Raw genomic sequence first — 21,472 nt, forward strand, 5'->3', positions numbered from 1 at the left:
ATGATTAGTGTACGATTGAATCGGGGGCGTCACAGCCATCCTATGGTATGGGAGATTACAAACAGAATGCTCAAACCATCATTTGTATCCCTAACGGCACTCCATTGTTTTGCAGAGATCAGTCATCCCCCGATCAAAATAAGTTCGTCGATCCTGGATGTGCATTTGCATCCGCGATTCGGTCTAACCTGGAACCTTGACATATTGGGATCAACTATCTTAGCAGTCGTTACCTATGGTACCACTAATGTGAAACATGGTCACACAATCTACCACAATCGGACCGTCACCATCTACCCAGGTATTCCATTTAGTATTATATTTTTAACCCTCTCGCCTTCTCTTTCATTGTTGTACTACTTACTAGTACTAGTAGGAATACTTTTTACCTTGGAGGACGCATGTAGCTAGCTAGGCCCTTGAAGACTTGAACCCACTAGCTGCCACCATTTTTGTTTTTCCATGTCTTACTATATCATCCATGTAGCCAAGAGTGACTATATATAATAAGCCGGTTATTTTACTTCCTCTATATCGGAGTAGTACTATTTGTTGCATAGTATTACTGACCGCCATATTTGAGCACAACATTATTATGCATGGACCTTGACTGTGTGCGTCACCATGTGTCCAGATCTGAGATGCCGTGTGTACCAGATGAACGGTGCCGAGTTCGACCCCCGTGATGCTATGTTGGTGCCAAGGTACACTCTTGGAGAGTACTCGCTTTTCATTGAGGACAACTTCCCCATTGTGAAGGGGATGCCACCTTCCGTGCACGACACCAAAGGCCTGCCGTTCATGAAGCATGGTGGTGTCTTCAGTGCACACCGGCGGATGAACAACATGCTGGGGCACGCTATCCCTGATTTATGCCGCATCAGCTTGGATGAGTCTCCATCGTGTGGAACCGGGCTAGAAAGATGCGACAATGATTCCTGTTTCCCACCGCTATGGATCATGCCATCCATGAAGAACACCTGGGACTGGATGGAGGAGGACATGTAGCCCATCTATAACGTGTATGTGGAGTATGGTAAATTGTGAACAGTAGCACTATGAATATATGTAGACAAGTCGTGCACAAATTTATCACATGAATTGGAGATGAACTTGTATGGCATACTAGCATTTGTCCTTTAGAATTTATTCATGGTAAATGTGATATGTGTATGTGCAACTTGTGTGGTTGTTGCACGGGCTCCAACACGCTCTTTAAGAAAAAAAAGGTGGCACAACTTTGCATATAGGTGACATGGCGGCATCATACAATAGCATCATTCGCTATAGTTGTAGTATACTCCTACTAGGACGACAACTCCTATAAAACCTTGCGCTCGGCACTTTGCCTCTTCGGGAGGTTCAACAGTTCGTACTCGTGTGAACCTTGCACTTGGCTCTTCGCCTCTTCGGAAGGTCCAATAATGATGATACTATAATACAATATGCTTCTGGCAATCTGACACCGATTGAACTGTTGCACGTCCACCGTGAGGGCGAGGGCGAGGAAGAGGGAGAGGGCGCTGTAGTCAAAACCCTCTCCTCGTCCTGTGAGCCACTGCGCGCGTGGGGGATGGAGAGGCGTAGTAAGCAAGCTTTTCCTCATTCGGTGAGTTGACGGGACACATCAAAGTAGTATTAGTACTAGTCCATACTGCGTCCTTTTCGGTTAACATGGCTTAATTTGAAACGAGAAAATACACTGGCGATCAATGTATGTAATAATACGCTATTTACGGTCACTATATATAGTTTTGAGGTAATTATACGATCACTAGCTCATCGTAGAGCACCATATTGCACCCTACTAACCGGCCACATTGTCGACGTGGCACTTTATTGACTGGTTAGATTGTCACCTGGTTTATGGGTCCCACCTGTCAGTTGGTAGAGGAAAGAAATCAGTTAAACAAAATGTTACGCAGGCGCGACAGGAGTCCAACCCTTGTGCGCGAACCACCCTGGTTGTATATGCGAGTGCATGCATGTGTACTCCCTCGGTCTTCCAACAAAGAGTGTACATCGGCTAAAAAACAAAGAGTGTACATCTACTCTTCGTATGCAGTTAGCCTTTAATCTAAATCGATATTGATTGACTAATGCACCAACTTGTGCTCTAACTATAGGCTACATGTCTATCCTTAATTACATCATGCAACAACCTTCATTTAATCTTCTTCTCTCAATGGTCGCATGCACACATAAGTCTACTACTTTTGGGTGTTAATTATGCCCCGGTCAATGTGTAAATATCTAAATGTACAGTCTTTCACGGACGTAGAGAGTAGGTTGCGCACTTGAGCGTGAGCGTGTGTGTTGCATCGTGTGTTGTGTGCCGCATGGGTGAGTGTTGCATGTGTCCATGTGTACGTGAGAGTGTTGCATGTTGCATGCATGCATGCATGAGGCTTTTACTCCTCCCATTGACATGTTCATATTTCAAGCTTCCTACGTTCCCTCCATATGGTGATACTCCATCTGTTTCCAAATACGGAGTAAAAGCCTCCCTCTGTTTCCAAATACGGAGTATTTGTCTTTCTATAGATTTCAACAAGTGACTACGTATGGAGCAAAATGAGTGAAGTGAACGTAGTGGCATAGGGATATCATAGATAGGAAGTCTTCGTGATCCATTATTCCCCATCTCGGTCAGAGAGAACTATTCAACTAATCTTCACAGTGAAGTGACAATACATGCTGCAGCAGATGGGACACTTAATTAATAAGCTGAACGAGCGTGTTGGTGTTACCAAATCAGCCTTACCCAGTACTACCATCATGTTTGCGAGTGGAGCACGCTTCCGCAAATACGCCTATGCACCTTTCTCCTCCATTAACTGACATATGATCCCTCTTGAGGTAAACCCACATGTCATCGGCGTAACTATTTACACTCCGAAGGATGGTATATCCTGGTAGTAGTACTAGTAGAATTGAGATTTAATGCACTTTCTTACCCATCTTTCACTCTTCCTCCTCCTCTCTTCTTTTTCCTCCTCTCTTCCCCATCGTCGACCGCACACCATTTCCCCCCGCTCACTGCTCGTCCTCCCGCGCCATCTTCCTTGGTAGCTCGCGCGTACCATATCCCCCCGCTCACTGCTCGGCCACACACGCCATCTTCTTTGCCCACCCGCCCAAATCCACTTCCCCGCTGGCTCGCAGGCACTGAAAACCCCGCGCCCTAAGAAACCCTATGACAGAACCGGCTGACACGCAGAGCCACGCTGGAATTCCCTCCCTGATGTTCTCTTGGAGAAGATCTATAATTGTATGGACCTGCTCAGCACCGTCCTTCTGGCCGCATGCTCGGTGTCTTTGCACCGTCTACTCATCTGCAACCGGCCGGCTCTTTTCAATGCACCCTGCTTACTGATGCCCGATCCTCGCAGGTGGCCCAGACACTGACTTGACGGTCCTATGGAGGTTGTCGTGGTGCCCCTCGACATGCTACCACTACCGGTCCACCTGTCCTTCATGCGCGGCCACTACTGGGCGGGTATGAAGGCCAACTGGATCATCCTCATCGACCAATCCGGTAGTCCGTGGCGTCTCGTGGATATCTACACCCAGCGAGAGATCACCCTTCCATCGTTGGATACCGCTGCCATCGAGCCTCGCGGCCCGCCAGACACTCCTTCCTACTACGCACGAGACGCATCGAGCTTTTGACTCGATCTCTGTTTGCTAAAAGTTGTAATCTGCGAAGTGCCCACACCATCAGAAGACTACATGGATTATAAGCTCATTGCCTTGTTCAACATGGGATTAGTCTATCTGGAATCCGATCGCCATACATGGTTATGGCTCATTGTCAATCCTACTGAGGCAACATTTATGTCTGATGCTATAGTGCCCGATGGCATCGTTTACACGGTCGACGCACAGATTGGCTGCCTATACTGGTGGAATCTATCGTCGTGTAATTTTTCGATCTCATCTTTACCTTATGAATATGACTGCTTGTTCATTGTTATGAATTTAGAATAGATAGTATGTCTATAAACACATCATTGCTATATGTTCCTCTCATTTCCTAGATTTTTATGACCACACATGTTATTGTTAGAGTTGATATGATAACAATTGGCATCTAATGATTGTTAGAATAGATATTATGAGCATAATCTCATGATTGCTATATGTTACTCTCATTTGCAAGATTTTTAAAACAACGCATGTTATTTGCTTAGAGTTGATATGAGAACAGTAATAAGTGCTATTGTAGAATATGAGTAGGCCATGTCATAGCTGTTTTCCTCTCATTGTTACATGATGTTTGAACCATGACATATTGCTAGAATATGAAAGACATTGGCTTATTTTTTAACTTGGGGTATGACTATGACCATGCAATTGCAATTCTCTATCTATGATATGTGTCACTGTTATAATAATCTTAATTCCACACATACTCTGAACATGATTGTTTATTTTTGTACTTTTGGTCTCCAATTTGAATTGTTGTAGTAGACGCAAATGCGCTGGACTTCATGATTCTAGGACCTGGAATCATACTAGTCGATGGTTGGTGGTTTATCGCTCGTTCAGCTGACGACGGTCATTTGATGCTCATTCGCACGTATCAAATTGACCAAACCCTTACATCAAATCACCTGCAGTACAATGCCTGGAGCGTTCCTGACATTGATGGCTATGGATGCTTCATGTTCGAGAAATATCCCAGCTCTGTTGGGCCAGGCGTATTCAACTGGAGGCGGGTTTACAACCTCGACAACCACTTCATGTTCCCCGGGCTCAATTATCCGATCATCCAACCAATCATTGATCATATCACTGGCGATGATTACCGTGCTATGCAACTTTCATTCTTCAGGGGGGACTGTGTTTACACATCATACCATGGGTTTCATGAATCACCATATCCAGAGATTCGTCAACACAGCTTATTGCCAGATAATCTTCAGTGTGTGAAAGGCATCAAGCTTCCATGCGATGGATGGCTTTTGCAAACCCGACATGCGGCGATGTGGTTCATGCCAACAACAAATATGCACAACTTGATTTGTACTGATATCTAAACTGAGCCATGTAACCAGCTGCTGTAGCACCACCCTCTTTTGTTGGATATTATGTACTATTGTAAGTTCGAAGCACTCCTCTGGTTTGAAAGATAGATACCTTTTCGGGATCAAGTGCATTCTAACTCACCTACGTAGGATGTATGGATAATGATGATGGAAATGCTGTGTAGAAGCCGTATCTACTACCACTATAAAAGGACGAGAGGGCGGAGAACCGAATCATCTCATCCATTAAAGCATATGATCTGATGGTCTAAATCACTCCAACACATCAAACGTGTTTTACACTTTAATTACCCATCCTGCCACTCCTAAACTCCTCCACCTCTTCTGAGAAAAACTGCTTAGACTGATCGCACGCACGCCGCGCACCACTTCCTCCTCGCACGTTCGCATGCACAAGAGCGCTCCATCCCCAACCTCCCTCCTCTCCCGATCGGCGCCTCACCTCCCCGTCCCCGCATCCTCGGTGCCAAGCCGCCCTCCCTGCACCCGCATCGCCGCCCCTAGCATGCCGTTCGCTCCGCACGCATACCACCGATGACCCTGACCGTCGTGAACCCGATCTGGCCGGGCATCCAGGGGAACACCGGCAGTGAGGTCCTGGAGGGGGCAGCTTCTTCCTCCCGTCGCTCTCCCATCGCTCCTTCCCGGCGCCCACCCACGCCTGGTCCAGCCGCATCTGGGCGCGCACCGGCTGCGCGACAGGCGACTGCGACGGGCGGCTCCAGTTCTCCACCGCAGGTCTCCCTCCACCACGGCGGCAACGAGCAATCGTCCTACGGGGTGAGCGTGGTGGACAGCTTCAACGTGGGCCTCTCCGTGACCCCGCACAAGGGCCGCGACAACTGCCCCGTCTTGGCCTGCTGCAAGGACCTGACCCAGAGCTGCCCGGGCGAGCTGCCTGTGCGTACATGATGTTCATCCTCGGCTTGTCACACACGCAATCTTCTCGGCTTAATTCCATCTCTTCCCCAATTGGAAACAAATCAGCATGAGACTCAGCCTTGCCAAGGTCGAGAACGCCTCACAGATATGTATGAGGACGTCTAATCGAGATTTCCGGCTGCAGGGCGCAATTAGTGGAAGAAGGTATTACGATTTTCCAGATTGTGATTAATTGCTTCTCAACTCAATTCCCCTCTTCTATAGTCTTGTGAGATCGTTCATTCATTCATAAAGATCATCCTCATACATATCTCTTTCTCACTCTGATTTCATGTTTTGATTGGGATTCGAAAAGAGGAACTGAGATGTATGTTCGTGACTTGTAAGCAGCAACAAAATTTAGCAATTTATATTTTTCTAGCCATCCAAATATCTTGCTCCATACCTTTCTTAGAATTTTTTATTTGATCAGCAGTGTTCTTAATTACTTGTACCCTATATATTTGTGTGCTAATTAGCAAGATTGTTAGTATATCCATCTGGTAATGAGAATGAAAACTGGCATATGACTTGACTGAGGCCTCGAAAGGAGCATAAACAATTTGTTAGAATACAGACAAGTACTTCTACTGCTAGGAATTCAGAACAACTAGCTTAGTTACTGCTGAGGAACAACCTAATGAAAAATTATAGGATGACAATATATTGAGTAAGCATGAAACTGTTACTTATTCACCTAATAAAAAACATGCCAATTGACTGCAACTTTTACTGTGAATGTTTATGAACCCACTTTTCTGAATAACTAAGATGATAAGGCAACAAAATTATAGTGTATCAAGTATTTATTTGCAACTGAAATAGAAAAACAGCATATGTTTATGTGGCCTTAGGGGTTAGGGCCCCTTTTTGTTGTCTTTCCCCAGGCCCCTAAATTCTCAGGACCGGCCCTGGCTCCAAGTCCGTGGCCGACCTGGTTACCACCGTCCGGATGTTCAAGGTGGTCGTCCCAAGAGCTCTAAGGTGTGGCCGCCCCACCATCGGCTGGTGCATGGTCTTGTTTGTTATACTACATTTCTAGGCATCCGTACAACCTGGAGGAGCTTTGTCTTTCTGTACCGGGACATCTATGGTGTGCTTTTGTCTAAAATCCGTTAACAAGTAGAGCAATGGTCGGCCCTGCATTAGCATATGTAAGGAATTTTAGATGGTAATACTTTTACCACACAGACAACCTGAAATTCAATGGCTAATAATTGACTAATATCATGCGAGGTTCTAATATGTCAATGACTAATATACTCTAGAGAACTTATGTCCATGAGTATCCATCAGTATTTCTAGTGTATTGCTAAATTTTCTCAGTGTGGACTTGCCACCTTTTACCTTCAAGATCCCTGTAATTTTTTAAGATGACTTTTGACAGTTAACTGGAGATGTTCCGTCATTCAAACATGTTGATGGCCAAGCAAAATATTCAGGTATACTGGAAACATCCGTAGCTATACGCATATACCTTAGTGGCACACTTTACTGTAGTAGTATGTTTATATGCAAAAGAATTAAAAGCTGATATACCCAGGCTATCCTAATTCATGCATGTTTGTGCCTTCCAGGTGATGCGCCCAACATGCTTCTGCACGAGAGTTTGCTATGGGAAGTAAGCATGAGGTGTGCCTGCTGGTTATGCAAAAAAATAGATGTGTCTAACAATTGCATTCTACTTTTGTGGTAAAGCCTGAATAAGTCTTTGTTGTATACTCTAAACACTTACAGCAAGATGAAGCTGGCACAGTGAGGTATTTGAACAAGATTCATAAGGATCGTCTACTACTCATGCAAGAGCAAGTCAACATCCATCTCACTTGCATGCCTGCAGGCTAGAGACGGGTCACATTTGGTCGCACATGGGAGTTGTTCTTGTGAACGTGGGTGATGAGATTGACACAAAGCTGCCGAGGAAGGAGCGGGTGACATTTGTTTCTAAAGGGTATCGAGTTTCATATGTTTTTATCTCCTTTGTTATTCTGATTACGAGTCGCATTACCAATCATTCAACAATTATAGTTTGATATTTTAGTTCCATCTCAATCATTCATTTATGCCTGATCAGCCATGAACGTGCAACTACATTAAAGTTTGCATTAAAATTTTGTTTGCAAATAGAGGTCAGCGAAGCCTTTTCTTGGCCCAGACAGACCTGCACCGCCTGCCCACCCGACAGGAGCTATAACTATTCTACATATTTAGGAGACATTTAATATTGTGTGCGGCGTGCAGGCTATTCATTTAGGACATGATTTCCTTTCAAAAGGTATATATTTTGGCCAGATTTTTTTTACACTGAGAGGCTTAAATTCTCTGGATATATCTCACTTTGGGGTTTGTATTTTGCTATCCTCGACCATGATAATTAATGGTATATTCTGTGGCATAGAGATTATGCCTCATGTATGTAGTGACGCAAAGGACCCGTGTACACGCGTCACATAGAGGAGGCGGCTGATAGCAGGCAAGCGTTTCCCAAATATCATATTATAGTACTAGCTTTCTAGAATTAAATGGAACTACATATTGTTTTCAACTTCTAAGCAATGTATTTATATGCCTATTTGACAAATTCCCCTTTAATCTGAATCACAAGAAACAGAGAGTATACAGAGAGTGCGTGGGAGAAATTTACGTGCCATCATGAGGAAAGAGGGAACAACCTACGGTAGTATGTTATACTGACCAGTCTAAATTGTAGTTCTATTTTCTTTTTCAACCAGATTTTTTTCTTGAGATCAATATATGTTGTATACTCAAATCATGTTGTATTAAGAAGTATCATGACAAAATTATCTTCTCTAATTACTTGTTATGTTTGACAATGGGAGGTTGGGGGATTAATTAGTAGATTCAATGTTCTTATTTTACAAACTATCGGAGACCTAATGGATGGAACATATATATATTATTGTATTTACGCAGCAACATGACTCCACCCTCTGCTGTTCTATTTTAAAATACATCTTAAGTGATAATTAATTTGTTGTCCCGCAAAGCAATTTTACGGGCCCGGTTGAGTCATTTTGCAAGTTTTTGTTTGAAATTCTACCGGCGCTGCAAGTTTATGTCTTAATAGTGCAATGAACTCTTATTTTTATGCCTGATGTATAAGTACAAATTTGTTATATTTTAATATTTCATGATTTTGACAACCTGAGTAACTATCATTGGTATCCACTTCAAGAATTACTAGCATTGGTACCTGATGCTTCATCTTGTTGCAGTGCTGATTCTATATCTCGAGCAAAGCAGATTCTTACCTCGATACCTGCAAGAGCAAGAGAAGCATACAACCATAGCCAGGTAATCGTGTCATTCACAGATCATTGGTGACAGAGGCATATTTTCTTTAAAGGTGCCTCTGTTTCATAACATGTCTGATTATGTGTCGCGGGATTATATATTGGGGGCACTAGCTAGCAAAACAGTAATTCTTGTAACCCATCAAGTCGGGTTCATACCAGCTGCTGACTTCATACTGGTAATAACATTATCCTTACAATCGAAGCACTACTTTTTAGAGGCTAATGCACATGGTATATATGTTGTTTCAAATTTATCAGCAAGTTAAGTTGTTCAATTCGATGTGTTGTTTATGCATGTTTCCTGATGAGAATAATACAACAGATTCTGCATGAAAGTTTTGCTATCTTTTGTAACATTTCTCATTAGAATGTTCATGGGATAATGGGCCCTTGGTCTCTCATTTGTGCTTTATTTTTCTCATGGCACATGCTCAAGGATGGTCATATCGCCCAAGATGGAAAATATGAGGATCTTCTCCAAGCTGGAACTGAGCTCAATGCATCAAGAACAAAATCAATTGAAGCAACACTTCGTGTATAATGTATTGTGAACCTTGGATTGAGCTCATGTGTGTGGTTTATGTATTGTGAGCCTTGGATTGAGGTCATGTGTGAGGCTAATGTATTGTGAGCCTTTTACTTTGTAATATGTGATAATGATGTGACAGGCTCATGGATTATGGACACCAAATTTATGTGGCAATTCTGTAATGTGGAGTACCCATGATGACATGACAATGCCTAAATAATGCCAATTTTTCTGTCTAATATACTACTGATAATTCTGGGGAAGTTTTACATAGATTTGAAAATACATTTAAATTTAATTCATCCCATTTTTTGTCAAATTTTGACAAAAAATGAAAATTTTCAGAACAATTTGAAATTTCTGTAAAATCAAAAATAATTGTGTATTTTTGGCTCTATGCATATGATGCTGCTTGAAAAATATTTTCTTGATTTGTAATATTTTTTAGTGCAACCAAACCATCTTTTTATGTATGTTATTCTCACATATATTTGTATATTAGAATTAGTTGAGACGTGCGTTGGCACGTGCAAACTTACTAGTATATATAAAAAAAGGTGGGTCTATTATGATAACATCCTTAACAATCTTATTCTCCTGACTCTGGGTCTTATTCTGTTAACAGTTTCGGACTGCTTCCTACCCGAAAATAAACCACGCCCGCCCGCCCACCCACCCACCCGCCCACTATCTCATCCACCCCACGCACCAACCCCACGCCCAACACGCCGGGGCGGCCAACACCTCGCACCGCCTGCCCCGGCTAGAACCACCCCGGCCACCGCCGCGCGCTGCCCCGTCTCGGCCACCACCGCCCGCCGCCCGGCCACGGCCAGCACCACGCGCTGCCCCGCCCCGGCCAGCACCACCCGCCACCCCGCCACGTCCACCACCACGCGCGGCCCCGCCCCGGCCACCACCACGCGTCGCCCTCTCCACCTGGCCCACAGCCCTCCATTGCCTGTCCCGACCTGGATCCGGCGTGGATCCACCGTCGCCATCAGCGGCTACACTGGATTTGGGGACTCCCGCCACCGCCCGGTGCAGGTGGAGCGTGGCGCCGCCGGATGCCCCTGCCTCCTACTCCGACGACCCGCTGCTCCCAGAGCCCAGACGCGCCAACAACCCCGTCTCCAGGATCCTCTAGATCCGGGCTCTTCTGCGGCCCCTAGCCCACAAACCCTTCCTCCCCCCGAGCTTCCACTGGGCATCGATTTGTTGCATCTCGACGCCGGCGAGAGAGGAAATCCACCTTGACGCCGGCGAGGTTCATTTTGGATTCGCAGGGGATTGGGTTGCTCCTCCCATGCAGTCCACCCTACTGTCAGCGCTCACACTCATTTCCCCCCTACTGCCAACGTCAACAGGGAAAGAAGAAAGACTACCACCCGTGTCCTTCACTCGATCAGGTGCCCACCGACGACCACGATGTGCAGATCGGCGAACCCCTCGCGTGGAGCTCTCTCTTCACCGACATGTAGTTCCTTGACACCTCCATCCATGCCGCAGGTACAAAAAATGCCCAGATCAAATTCTTCAATGTTTGTTCTTCACTCACGGCGAGCAATGCAGGTTGCTCTTCCGTTGCAGGGCACTTGGGTCGTCGGTACAGTACCCAAAAACCAGTGAACTGCGCCCGAGCTTCCGTCCACTGCCTGCAGCTCATTTGGTTCAAGTTTCACGTGTGCGTGGCCATGGATGTGCAGTACGGCAGTGCACATCGTGCAGCTCGCCCTCTGCGCAGTCCACACAAAAAAGGCTCGGGCACCAATTTGTGTGGCTGGCTAACGCATCGCTATGAGCGACCGGTTCACTTCTTTTTAATGGGATGGGAGGCGCATTTCACTTATATATTTTGTGCAGCTCGGCCCAGAGCAACATGCGGCTCTATCGGCGGCGGCTTGCAGTTCCGACCACGAGGTCATGCAGTACGCTGACGCCCTCCATGTTCCCCATCTCCACTTGCAGTCCAGTCACTGGATGCGTGAAGAACGTTTCACTGGATGCGTGAAGAACGTTTCACTGGATGCGTCTAAAATGTCATAGTGTTGATGCAAATGACAGATCTTTGCTGATTTTACAAACCTGTTTGGCAGGATTTGGTAAATTGATTAGACCAAGGGAATTTGTTTGAAGGTTTCATTGTGTGAGTTACTAAGCTATATAATGGATAACATGGTTATTATTTTAATAGTAACTTTAGCTGACCACCGCATACAGAATGAAGATGGAGCTAGTTAGTAGCCTGTAAGGCATATGGACATGATACTATTGGTTTCTTTAATTTCCGTATTATTCTATGAACACAGAGCAATTATGATATGTTGTGACCCTTTGAATTAGAATTAGAGTTAATTACACCTGGGGTACATAAACTTTCGCGGCGGTAACGGATTCATACACAAACAAAAAAAAACCATAAAAGTCATACATTAACTCTGATGCGGATTCGTTTAGCTACAAAACGCATGCAAAGTGGACAGATGGGCTGCCACGCACGCAATGGGGTCGGCCGTGTATGCATTTTTATCTTTGCAGTTACCCCCCTTAGTTTACTGAGATTTAACCCGTGGCCATTCTTTCTGTATCCCAATCCCCTTCTTCAAATCCCTAGCTGCGAAGGTGACGCGCCGGCCCGGTCGTGCACCATGGAGAGACGACGCGGTCATGCGCCATGGAGAGGCGTTGGGAACAACGTTTTCAACCAAGCCGGCGGCTCTGTCAACGGCGGCTTGGACCAAACCGACGGCGGCTCTGTCAACCAAGGCGGCGGCGGCGGCTCTGGCACCGGATGCGACATGGATGGCGAGTGGATAGTCACATCAGAGCTTAGTTTTGGCTCCAAAAAAGCGATGAAGGTATGTTCTTTCCTCGATTTTCTTGTTGTATTTCTTGTTTTTGATTTCACTTTGGAATTTTAGGGGGCATGCGGAATTAGGGTTTCCAATGAAGGATTTGGTGCGGCTGAATGTGGGTGCAAATTGACGCCAGTTATTAGGGTTTGCAATGAAGGATTTGATGCAGGCCGACGATTTCTGAGTTGTCCATACGAGGTATGAGATAAGTTTTTTTATTTGTTTCACTGAATTTTGCACCGTATGACAATTTTGACTGGATGTGTTTCTGTAATTTGAAATGTACAGGGGTTAAACTCTTGTGGGTATTTGAGGTGGATGGATGATGCATGGCAGGGCAGATCAAGGGTGGTAATTGGAAAGCTTGCAAATGACAACCAGAAGCTACAAAATGCTTTGCTTGACAAGGAACAAGACATTCAGAGGATGAAGAAAGAGAGGAATAAATTAGATGAGCAGAGAAAAAGTAGGGAAAAATTAGATTTGTTTCTAGTACTTGTTGTTCTTGCAAGTGTAGTGATTTATGCTCTAGTTGCATTGGTTAGTAGGGGATTTGTGTGAGGATTTCAAGTATGTGTGACTGTATGATGAACAAGTTTGTCAAGTTTGAAAATTTTCATGCCCAGTTATTTGTCTTTCTTAATCTGCAAATTTGACAAGTTATATTATCCAACACAGAAATTCAGACAAATAAACTCTCAAATGCAAAATAAGTAGAACACTGAAGAAATTCACTGGATTGACACTGAATTTCTCTGAAGAAGTTCAGTACAGAGTACAATAGTGATTAAAACAAACTGAGTAGAACAAAGTTGACTTGATTAACACAAACTGACTTGAGCATTAGAAGATAACAGCACAAACTAACTTGGGCAATAACACAAACTAACTTGGGATAAATTGGAGAACTCGGAACTTTCTGAAACTCTCATCACTGCAACAAGAACAGAGTTCTGAAACTCTGAACTTTCTCAACCTCTAGTCCTCGTCGGACGATAGGTCGATGTACTCCGTGACCGGGCGACTGCAGCTTGGCTCCGGACCATGGCTGACATGCGCTGGTGCCTTCTCCGCGGCTGCAGCCTGCCTCCGGACCATGGCGTCGCGTGCCGCACTGTGGTGTGCGACGGCCTGCCGCACTCTAGCTGCGTCTGATGCCTGAACATCTGCGCGGAACCCCAGGACTACTTGGTGCTCGTCGGCGGTGAACATGCGAGTGGATTCTTCCCTCACCGCGGTGTCATTGGAGATGGCAACGACACGTCTGTCGATGGCCGCTTGCAGGTCACGGCTGGCGTGTTCCCTGCGGACTGTGCCGTACGAATTCAGCAGGGCAGTCTGCTGATCAACGGCGGGCACCAGGGCTGGGAGCGGCTGCTGCTCGGGTTGGAGGGGAGCGTGCTCCCATGGCTCCCATGGCTCGTGCTGGAGGGGAGCGTGCTCCCATGGCTCCCATGGCTCGGGCTCGGGCGTGGTAGGAGAGGGATTGGGCGGCGGAGCAGGGGTGGAAGAGGAACGGGGACGCGCAACGTGATCCCATGTCCCGATGATTGTTGCCTAGGTGGTGATGAGCTTGCGCACCATGTCAGTGGACGGAAGTGGCTCGAGTTTGTCCATGGTGACCATGGCTTTTGTAGAGGCCGAGCGGCGATGGCGGGAAAAGGCGAAGGCGGGAAGAGGCGTTGGCGGGAAGGGGCGAAGGCGGGAAGCGGCGTTGGCGGGAAGAGGCTAAGGCGGGAAGTGGCGATGGCCCACCGGCGTACGGGCGGTGTCGTGCGCCGCCCTGTTTGGCCAGAGGTGGCGGACGATGCAGTGTCCGTTGATTTCTGATCGGACGACTAGTAAGGTTTAGCAGTATATACAAATTGGAAGATTGGCAGCATATGCTTGATATCCTCTCATAGCCTACTGGTACGACCCCCACTGTCACAAGTACCAAATATTGGGTTCGAGTCCTAGTATCACCCAAATTTTTTTTGAACAATTTTTTTGCAATATTTGAAGTGCAAATAGATAATAGTAGTATCATATTTGTTCTCAATTGTTCTCAATTTTTTTTGCATATTTACTGCAAATGCAAATAGATAATAGCAGTATCATACCTTTTTACTGAAAATTTGAAATGCAAATACAAAAGGCAGAGACAAAGTTGAAGTTATTTTAACTGAAATTTGCAGCCTCATACACAAAACAGATTTTTTTTAAATGAACAACTTGGCTCAATATAGCATGACAGATATGGAGATCAACAACATAATCATTGTGCACCATGCATGATAGATATATGACAGGCAAAATGAAGGTCCACCATGGCCTAAATGACTACCAGTGCATTACAAAACATGTTTTGTTGCAAGGTTGCAGTTCATACATGAACTGGGACATTTTTGCAGTTCAGCTATGAACTAATTGAGCAACTAAACTAATTTTCTGGAGTGCTAGGGGCATTCTGGGTCACTGGAATCTCCTCATTCAAGTCTGGTATGGCATTCCTTGCTCCATCTTGTCCAAACATCAACTGCCACATAGCTGTATCTTCAACTCTTCTCCCTTCTACACCAGCTCCTCCCCCTACTGCTTCTGGGCCAGTGCCTCTTCCAGCTCTACCTCCTCTTGCACCAGCTCTTCCACCAGCTCGGCCGCCAGTCCTTCCACCACTTCTTCCACCAGATCTTCCACCACTTCTTGTTTTCTTCACTGCTCTGCCTACATTGGCACTTGTTCCAGGCTCATCTGCATTTGAAAAGTATAGTAACTTAAGAACATGCAAACAGTCAGGACCAACACTTGTGATTTAAGTTAAACAGTCAGTACCTGCATTTGGTACCACTTGTGTTGTTGCCCTTCTCTTACCTCTGCTTGCCATAGTTGTTCTTCCTCTAACAGTTGCAGTAGTATTTGTTCTTCTCCGTGGAATCAAATCTCTGGCATCAGCTACAAAACTGGATTCCTCTGGGAGAGGTCCAGGTGGCACCATCCTTGTAAGATGAGCCCTCTCCTGCAACATCAAGTGCAACAGTAAGTGAAAACATGCAAACTCATCTTACAAGGCTGCTCCTATTATCCCATTGTGTACATCAAGTAAACATGCAACATCAAGTACCTCTTGTCCCATTGTGTACACCATGCTGCTCCTATCATTGATTGGATCCAGCCTATGGTTGATGTGCTGAGGCAGTATATCCTACACATGACAATTAAGTCATACAATGAAGTAAAGTGCAATGAAATTCTGGTAAAATAATATGCACTAACCTGGAGAATTTCAGGGCATGCAAACTCATCTTCCTCTTCCTCTTCCACTTGTGGATCCTGCATTTGCCTTTCCATGTATTTGCCATGACCCCTTTTGTTGTGATCATCTTTTCCACATACTAAACAGTGCATTGCCACACCCTTCTTATTGAGATAAACTGTGCCATCCTTCTTCTTCTTCTTCTCTTCTGGAGTTTTCCTCCTCTTTGTGGCTGGCCTTCCCATGACCTTAGTAAACAAAGGAGGATGGATGTACATTCCATTTAGCTTATCCCAGTGGGTCCTGTCTCTGAGAGGCATGATATTGTGACCATAGGCCTTCAGATATGTTTCTATGGTGTAACATTTGTGCACCAGCTCCTCAGGGTCTATCCTCTCAGCCCTACAAACTGCTATAGCATGTGGACAAAGAATTCCACTCAACCCCCAGCTCTTGCAATCACAAGTTCTACCAATGATATCAACTATATATGAGTTGGGTCCAGATTGCACATGATAAATGCCATTGCCAGCATCTCTTGGAAAACAGTTACCACTCAACTCTGCATTCTTTTCTAACTTCTTTCTAATCTTTGGACAGATTCTTCCAGTCCACTTTTCCACTGCCTCCCTATGCTTGCTAGCAAGTCTTAATGAAAGTTTTCCCAAGATACATTCTAACATGGATATAATGCACATACCTCCCTGGCATCTAGTATGTAGCTGCAATGTATTTAAAACAGTTGTATGAGTAAAACAGTTGCAAAGTATTTAAATGAGCAATTCACTCATCAATGAAAGCATCAATGGAAATTAAAGAAGAACTGAAAAATGTACCTATTGAAGACCTCAGACATGTTGTTCAAGAGGATATCACACTTGGGGAAGTCACTAAAGAAGTTCTTAACCCATTGGTTAGGTGCTTTGTCCTCAAGCCAGTTGTAAGCTTCAATGTTGGCCTCTCTCATTTTCTCTCTGTTTTGTGTCCACTTTGGTAAATTTGTTGATCTTGCCATGGCCCACAAAAGGTTTTTCAGTGTTTCCCCTTTGAACTTCTTCTGAAAGTTCTGGTATAAGTGCCTAACACAAAATCTATGCTCAGCATCTGGAAAAACTTTCCCAACTGCATTTATTATACCCTGAAAATTTGCACAAAGTCACACATAAGCACACATGAAGAAGCACAGTTCTATAGAGCTCATGTACACATGAAGAAGCACACATTTGCATTACCTTTTGCTTGTCACTCATGATAGTATATGGGCATGTGTTCACAATGTTGAGATCATTCTTAAGTGTTGTCAAGAACCATTCCCATGTATAAGTAGACTCCACTTCTACCAAACCCATAGCAATAGGAAATATGCAGTCATTTGGGTCTATGCCCACTGCTGTCAGTAGCTGGCCTTTGTACCTGCTCTTCAAGTGGCAGCCATCCAGAAATATTATAGGCCTACATCCCTTTAGAAACCCTCTCTTGCAAGCATCATAGGACCAATACAGTGATGACAAATGGTCCTTTGGGAGTGCATCATCTTTCCCCTTCACCTTGGTTGTTCTGACAATAAATTTGCTCCCAGGATTGCACCTTCTTAGTTCTTGGCCATAATTCCATAGCTGCTGGTATTGCTCTGCTTCATTTCCATGGATGATACCAAGTGCTGCCTTTCTAGCTCTTCCCAGTTTCATTTTATTGGGCATCAACTTGAACTATCTCTGCACTTTGTTCCCAAATGTTGTGAGGTCCATTTTCTGGTTGTCTCTAAACTCATCAAGGAATTTTTGTGTAAGAATCTTAACAGTCAAACACTTGGAATCAAAGTGTTTTTGGCATGTGTGATTGTCATTGTACTGCCTTATTACAATGCTTCCAGTCCTATTGTCCTTTGAAGCTTTAAGCAGCCAAGGGCATCCCTGAGAACACACTGCATTAAGCCTCTCACTCTCATTTCTTGGTTTGAAAATTTTGACTCTGTTCCTCACAGTGTATGCATCCAATGCCATCCTCAGCTCTTTCATGTCACCAAACACAATCCCTACTCTGAACACTGGATTGTTCATGTCAACTTCTGGATTGTAAGCCCTAAATGTGTATTGCAGTTTCTCAAGTTCTGCTTTGGACAGGTTTAGCTCATCATCATCTAAAGGATCATCCTCTGGTACATATCCTTCCTGTTCATTGTAGTCACCAACTTTTGCATCTACATTCTCAAGGAATAGATCATCATCCATATCTTCGACATCATAATCACTCTCATAAAAATCTGAATCAGTTTCCTCTCCTTGCTCTATTGTTGCTGTGCCATCTCCTTGCTCTCCTTCCTCTCTATCATCTGCATTTTCTTCTTCCTCTCCTGCCTCTCCATTGTCTTCTTCCTCTATTCCTTCAGCAGACCTTGGCAATTTCCTTGGAGTAATTACCCTTGGCAGAGGAGGCCCATCTAGGATCACATCATCATACAAAGTTCTTATCTTGTTCTCCTCATCCACTATTAACAGCAGTGTCTTACATTCTTTGCTTGCATTGACCATAGCAGCAATGACCTCTTCAGTATCCACACAAACAAGGCCATCTACTATGTCTTTGCCTGGCAAGCACCAGTACACTTGCAGATCTGGGTAACCATGGGAGTAATCCAGCTTGTCCAGGCAAAATTTCAGCATATCTAAGGACCAAGTGTCAGCATGACAGTAGTCAAATTCACAATAAGTGCTGCCAATATATGATCTGTTGACTCCTTGCCCAATAAATATGCCATTGTGCTCAAACGCTATAGAGAACAACAGAGATTCTTCTCCTGAAGTTACTGCAAAAAAGACAGATTTTTTCTTCAGACTCTGATGCAAAACACAGCAGTAAATGAATTCCTTTTGAGTATATAGTACACCAATAACTAATTAACAACATTTAACATCACTTAATTGAATTCACTGCAACATTTATGGACAACATGCACTTAACTGAATTCGACAACAATCACTAACTGAATTTTGACAGCAAGTACAGTGCAATAACTGAATTTCGACAGCAAGAATAGGGCATCCATCACAGTAATCATAGGGGGGTGCATACATCACAACAATCACAGCATCTATCACATCTTCCTTCAAATCCAAGAACAACCCCTAAATTAACCCTAAATTAAGCCCCAAATCATCACCATCGGCAAGCCAACATGGAAAGCAACGAAACAGCAGTAATCGTCCTATCAAACACCTACATTCCCTTCATCGCATGAATTGCGTCAACAAAACATCAATCTTTCCACCTAAATCATGAAGAACCTAGCCCGATCAGAACCCTAGGACAAAGGAGCAACCCAACAGGAGAAGAGGATCGAGCGCGTACCGTACTCAGGAGGGAACTCCCCGGGCCCCCGTAGGAGCGGCTCCATGCCGCGTCGATGGGCGGCGGCGTCCAAACCGGCGACAGAGAAGGCGACAGCGTCGAAGCAGAGAAGGCGACACGGGGGCAAAGAAATAGAGGCCCAACACGACGCAGAGAAACAAAGACAGCAGGGGGTTAAGGAGGGTTTGTGAGCACCGGGGCGAACCGCAAATATTGTACCACACCAGGGGGAATGTAGAAAAGTGCCCAACACCTGCCGCGAGCCTTCTCTTCCCACGTGGCAGCCCAGTTGGCACGTTTCGGACTGTTTTGTACCTAAACGTTACCGCATCAGAGTTGATGTATGACTTTTATGGTTTTTTTTGTTTGTGTATGAATCCGTTACCGCCGCGAAAGTTTATGTACCCCAGGTGTAATTAACTCTTAGAATTAAACAGAGACTTTCTTTGCATGCAGGTTCCGTTGCTAAGCCCAACAGCCTCTTACCAACTGGAGCCAGTGATGTAAAATAGCAATGATATACATGATAATTCCTAATCTAGAAAGGGGGATTTGTTACAAAGATTTTCTTTTGGATTCGGTGTAGTAAAATGGATGTCTTCAGGTGGATGTTTCACTGGCATTGGTTTATTTGAACAGTTTCAGCAGATGCTGGCCTGGAATACAACATGGTCCTATGTGCTCTTTTCCTACACACAATCTAGCCCCTCCGGTGGTCAGGCAATGAGTTGCAATATCTTGATTCTGGAATTCCGATAGTGGCGGCTTCTGTGTTCCTTTGATAGAGATCTCATATTTTATGCTTGGGTGGTGCTCCAGTAGAAATCATGGTGAAGAAGTGAAGATTGATTATGATTGCAGTGACTCTGAATGATGCTGTGAAGGCGCAGAATGCTTGGACCACATCTCTTGGCTGTCAAAATATTCTGACATGTATAGGAAAAGAAACCCCACACTAGGTTTTTCTTATAAACAACTTAATCATACTGAAGTAGCATTGGTAGCCATGGCCGTCAACTCCATACAACAGGATTACCTGTGTTGTAATCCTGTATCTAGCGTTATTGAACATCTTGTGATATTAACGCATGTTTATTTGAACATACATGTTTATTTGAACAACATGGTCCTATTTGCTCATTTCCTACACACAATCTTGCCCCTCTGGTGGTCAGGCAATGAGTTGCAGTATCTTGATTCTGGAATTCCGATAATGGTGGATTCTGTGTTCCTTTGATAGAGTCATCTTTTATGCTTGGGTGGTGCTCGAGTAGAAATCATCGTGAAGAAGTGAAGATTGATTATGATTGTAGTGACTCTGAATGATGCTATGAAGGCGCAGAATGCTTGGACCAAATCTCTTAGCTGTAAAAATATTCTGACATGTATAGGAAATGAAACCCCACACTAGGTTTTTCTTATAAAGTTTAATCATACTGAAGTAGCACTCGTAGCCATGGTCGTCAAATCCATACAGCAGGATTACCTGTGTTGTAATCTTGTATCTAGCATTATTGAACATCCTGGTCGCATGATGTACATCATGGTCGCCTACTTATCTCTTCTTGTCAGTCGATACATGTTTGCTATCAGCACCATACAGGCTCCGGTGGTATATTTTTCAGCCGGTTTTGCATGTTCTGAGGCCCTTGCATTGGCTGCAGACTTGAATCTTCATTGAGTTTGTGTGACGACTGAATACTGATTCTATGGTAGCGGTAAATCACTTGAAGGAGAATTAGTTGAGCCCACTTATATGTTGTGTGCAGCTCGGCCCAGGGTGGCATGCGGCTCTATCGACGACGGCATGCAGTTCCGACCATGAGCCCATGCAGTACGCTGACGCCCTCCATGTTCCCCATCTCCACTTGCAGTCCAGTCACTGGATGCGTAAATAATGTTTCTTCAATCTATGCAGTCCTCTCCGCGACACATCACCGATGAGCGTCGTCATGCCTTTTTTGCAAATTGTTTTGCAGCCCACTTTGGTGACTATGCAGTTTGTGTTGTACATGGGTGCAGTTGATCCACGGGTTGAGTTTTTTTTCTCAATTTTTTTATGATGATGGAGTTCTCATTGTGCTAAAAAACACACAAACGTTGTAATTATTAAAAACTCATTTGCAGTTCATTTTGCACCATTTTCTCGTTTACACCGTAAAAAATAATGATATATGAAAAAACCATATTGTAGTTCCTTACTCTCGACAAAGTAG

The 21,472-nt window shown here is 44.5% G+C and overlaps 2 protein-coding genes across 19 annotated transcripts; both read left to right on the forward strand.

The window, feature by feature from the left end:
* The first annotated feature begins 5,382 nt into the window (after positions 1 to 5,382).
* On the forward strand, positions 5,383 to 10,059 carry LOC125551455. 15 transcript variants are annotated; one of them, XR_007302675.1, is made up of 7 exons: positions 5,383 to 6,956; positions 7,360 to 7,414; positions 7,550 to 7,732; positions 7,813 to 8,247; positions 8,371 to 8,652; positions 9,209 to 9,287; positions 9,726 to 10,059. XR_007302675.1 is itself a non-coding variant. In XM_048714703.1 (7 exons), exons 3-7 carry the CDS (start codon positions 7,587 to 7,589, stop codon positions 9,828 to 9,830), a joined length of 342 nt encoding a protein of 113 aa, XP_048570660.1. In that variant the 5' UTR covers positions 5,383 to 6,956; positions 7,360 to 7,414; positions 7,550 to 7,586; the 3' UTR covers positions 9,831 to 10,059. The 15 variants fall into 15 exon arrangements, 2 of the variants coding, with proteins under 2 accessions (XP_048570660.1, XP_048570661.1); XR_007302676.1 differs by having other exon boundaries at positions 8,371 to 8,649; XM_048714703.1 differs by lacking the exon at positions 8,371 to 8,652 and having other exon boundaries at positions 7,550 to 7,604; positions 7,704 to 7,732; positions 7,813 to 7,923.
* Positions 10,060 to 10,504: 445 nt separating this feature from the next.
* Positions 10,505 to 13,298, forward strand: LOC125551453. 4 transcript variants are annotated; one of them, XM_048714699.1, is made up of 4 exons: positions 10,505 to 11,327; positions 11,391 to 12,676; positions 12,740 to 12,871; positions 12,962 to 13,298. In XM_048714699.1, exons 2-4 carry the CDS (start codon positions 12,260 to 12,262, stop codon positions 13,232 to 13,234), a joined length of 822 nt encoding a protein of 273 aa, XP_048570656.1. In that variant the 5' UTR covers positions 10,505 to 11,327; positions 11,391 to 12,259; the 3' UTR covers positions 13,235 to 13,298. The 4 variants fall into 4 exon arrangements, with proteins under 4 accessions (XP_048570656.1, XP_048570658.1, XP_048570659.1 ...); XM_048714701.1 differs by having other exon boundaries at positions 11,409 to 12,676; XM_048714702.1 differs by having other exon boundaries at positions 12,433 to 12,676.
* Positions 13,299 to 21,472: the final 8,174 nt, after the last annotated feature.

This window comes from Triticum urartu, chromosome 4 (genome assembly GCF_003073215.2).
Source record: "Triticum urartu cultivar G1812 chromosome 4, Tu2.1, whole genome shotgun sequence".
NCBI lineage: Eukaryota > Viridiplantae > Streptophyta > Magnoliopsida > Poales > Poaceae > Triticum > Triticum urartu.

Excerpts from the sequence above, each read along its gene's own strand:
- LOC125551453 (XM_048714700.1), top strand. The coding sequence starts at position 12,260 with ATGCGGATTCGTTTAGCTACAAAACGCATGCAAAGTGGACAGATGGGC. Across the intron at positions 12,677-12,739 it reads GCTCCAAAAAAGCGATGAAG|GGGGCATGCGGAATTAGGGT; the intron begins GTATGTTCTTTC and ends TTGGAATTTTAG. Across the intron at positions 12,872-12,961 it reads TTCTGAGTTGTCCATACGAG|GGGTTAAACTCTTGTGGGTA; the intron begins GTATGAGATAAG and ends TGAAATGTACAG.
- LOC125551455 (XM_048714703.1), top strand. Across the intron at positions 7,733-7,812 it reads GATGAAGCTGGCACAGTGAG|GCTAGAGACGGGTCACATTT; the intron begins GTATTTGAACAA and ends GCATGCCTGCAG. Across the intron at positions 7,924-9,208 it reads GTGACATTTGTTTCTAAAGG|TGCTGATTCTATATCTCGAG; the intron begins GTATCGAGTTTC and ends ATCTTGTTGCAG.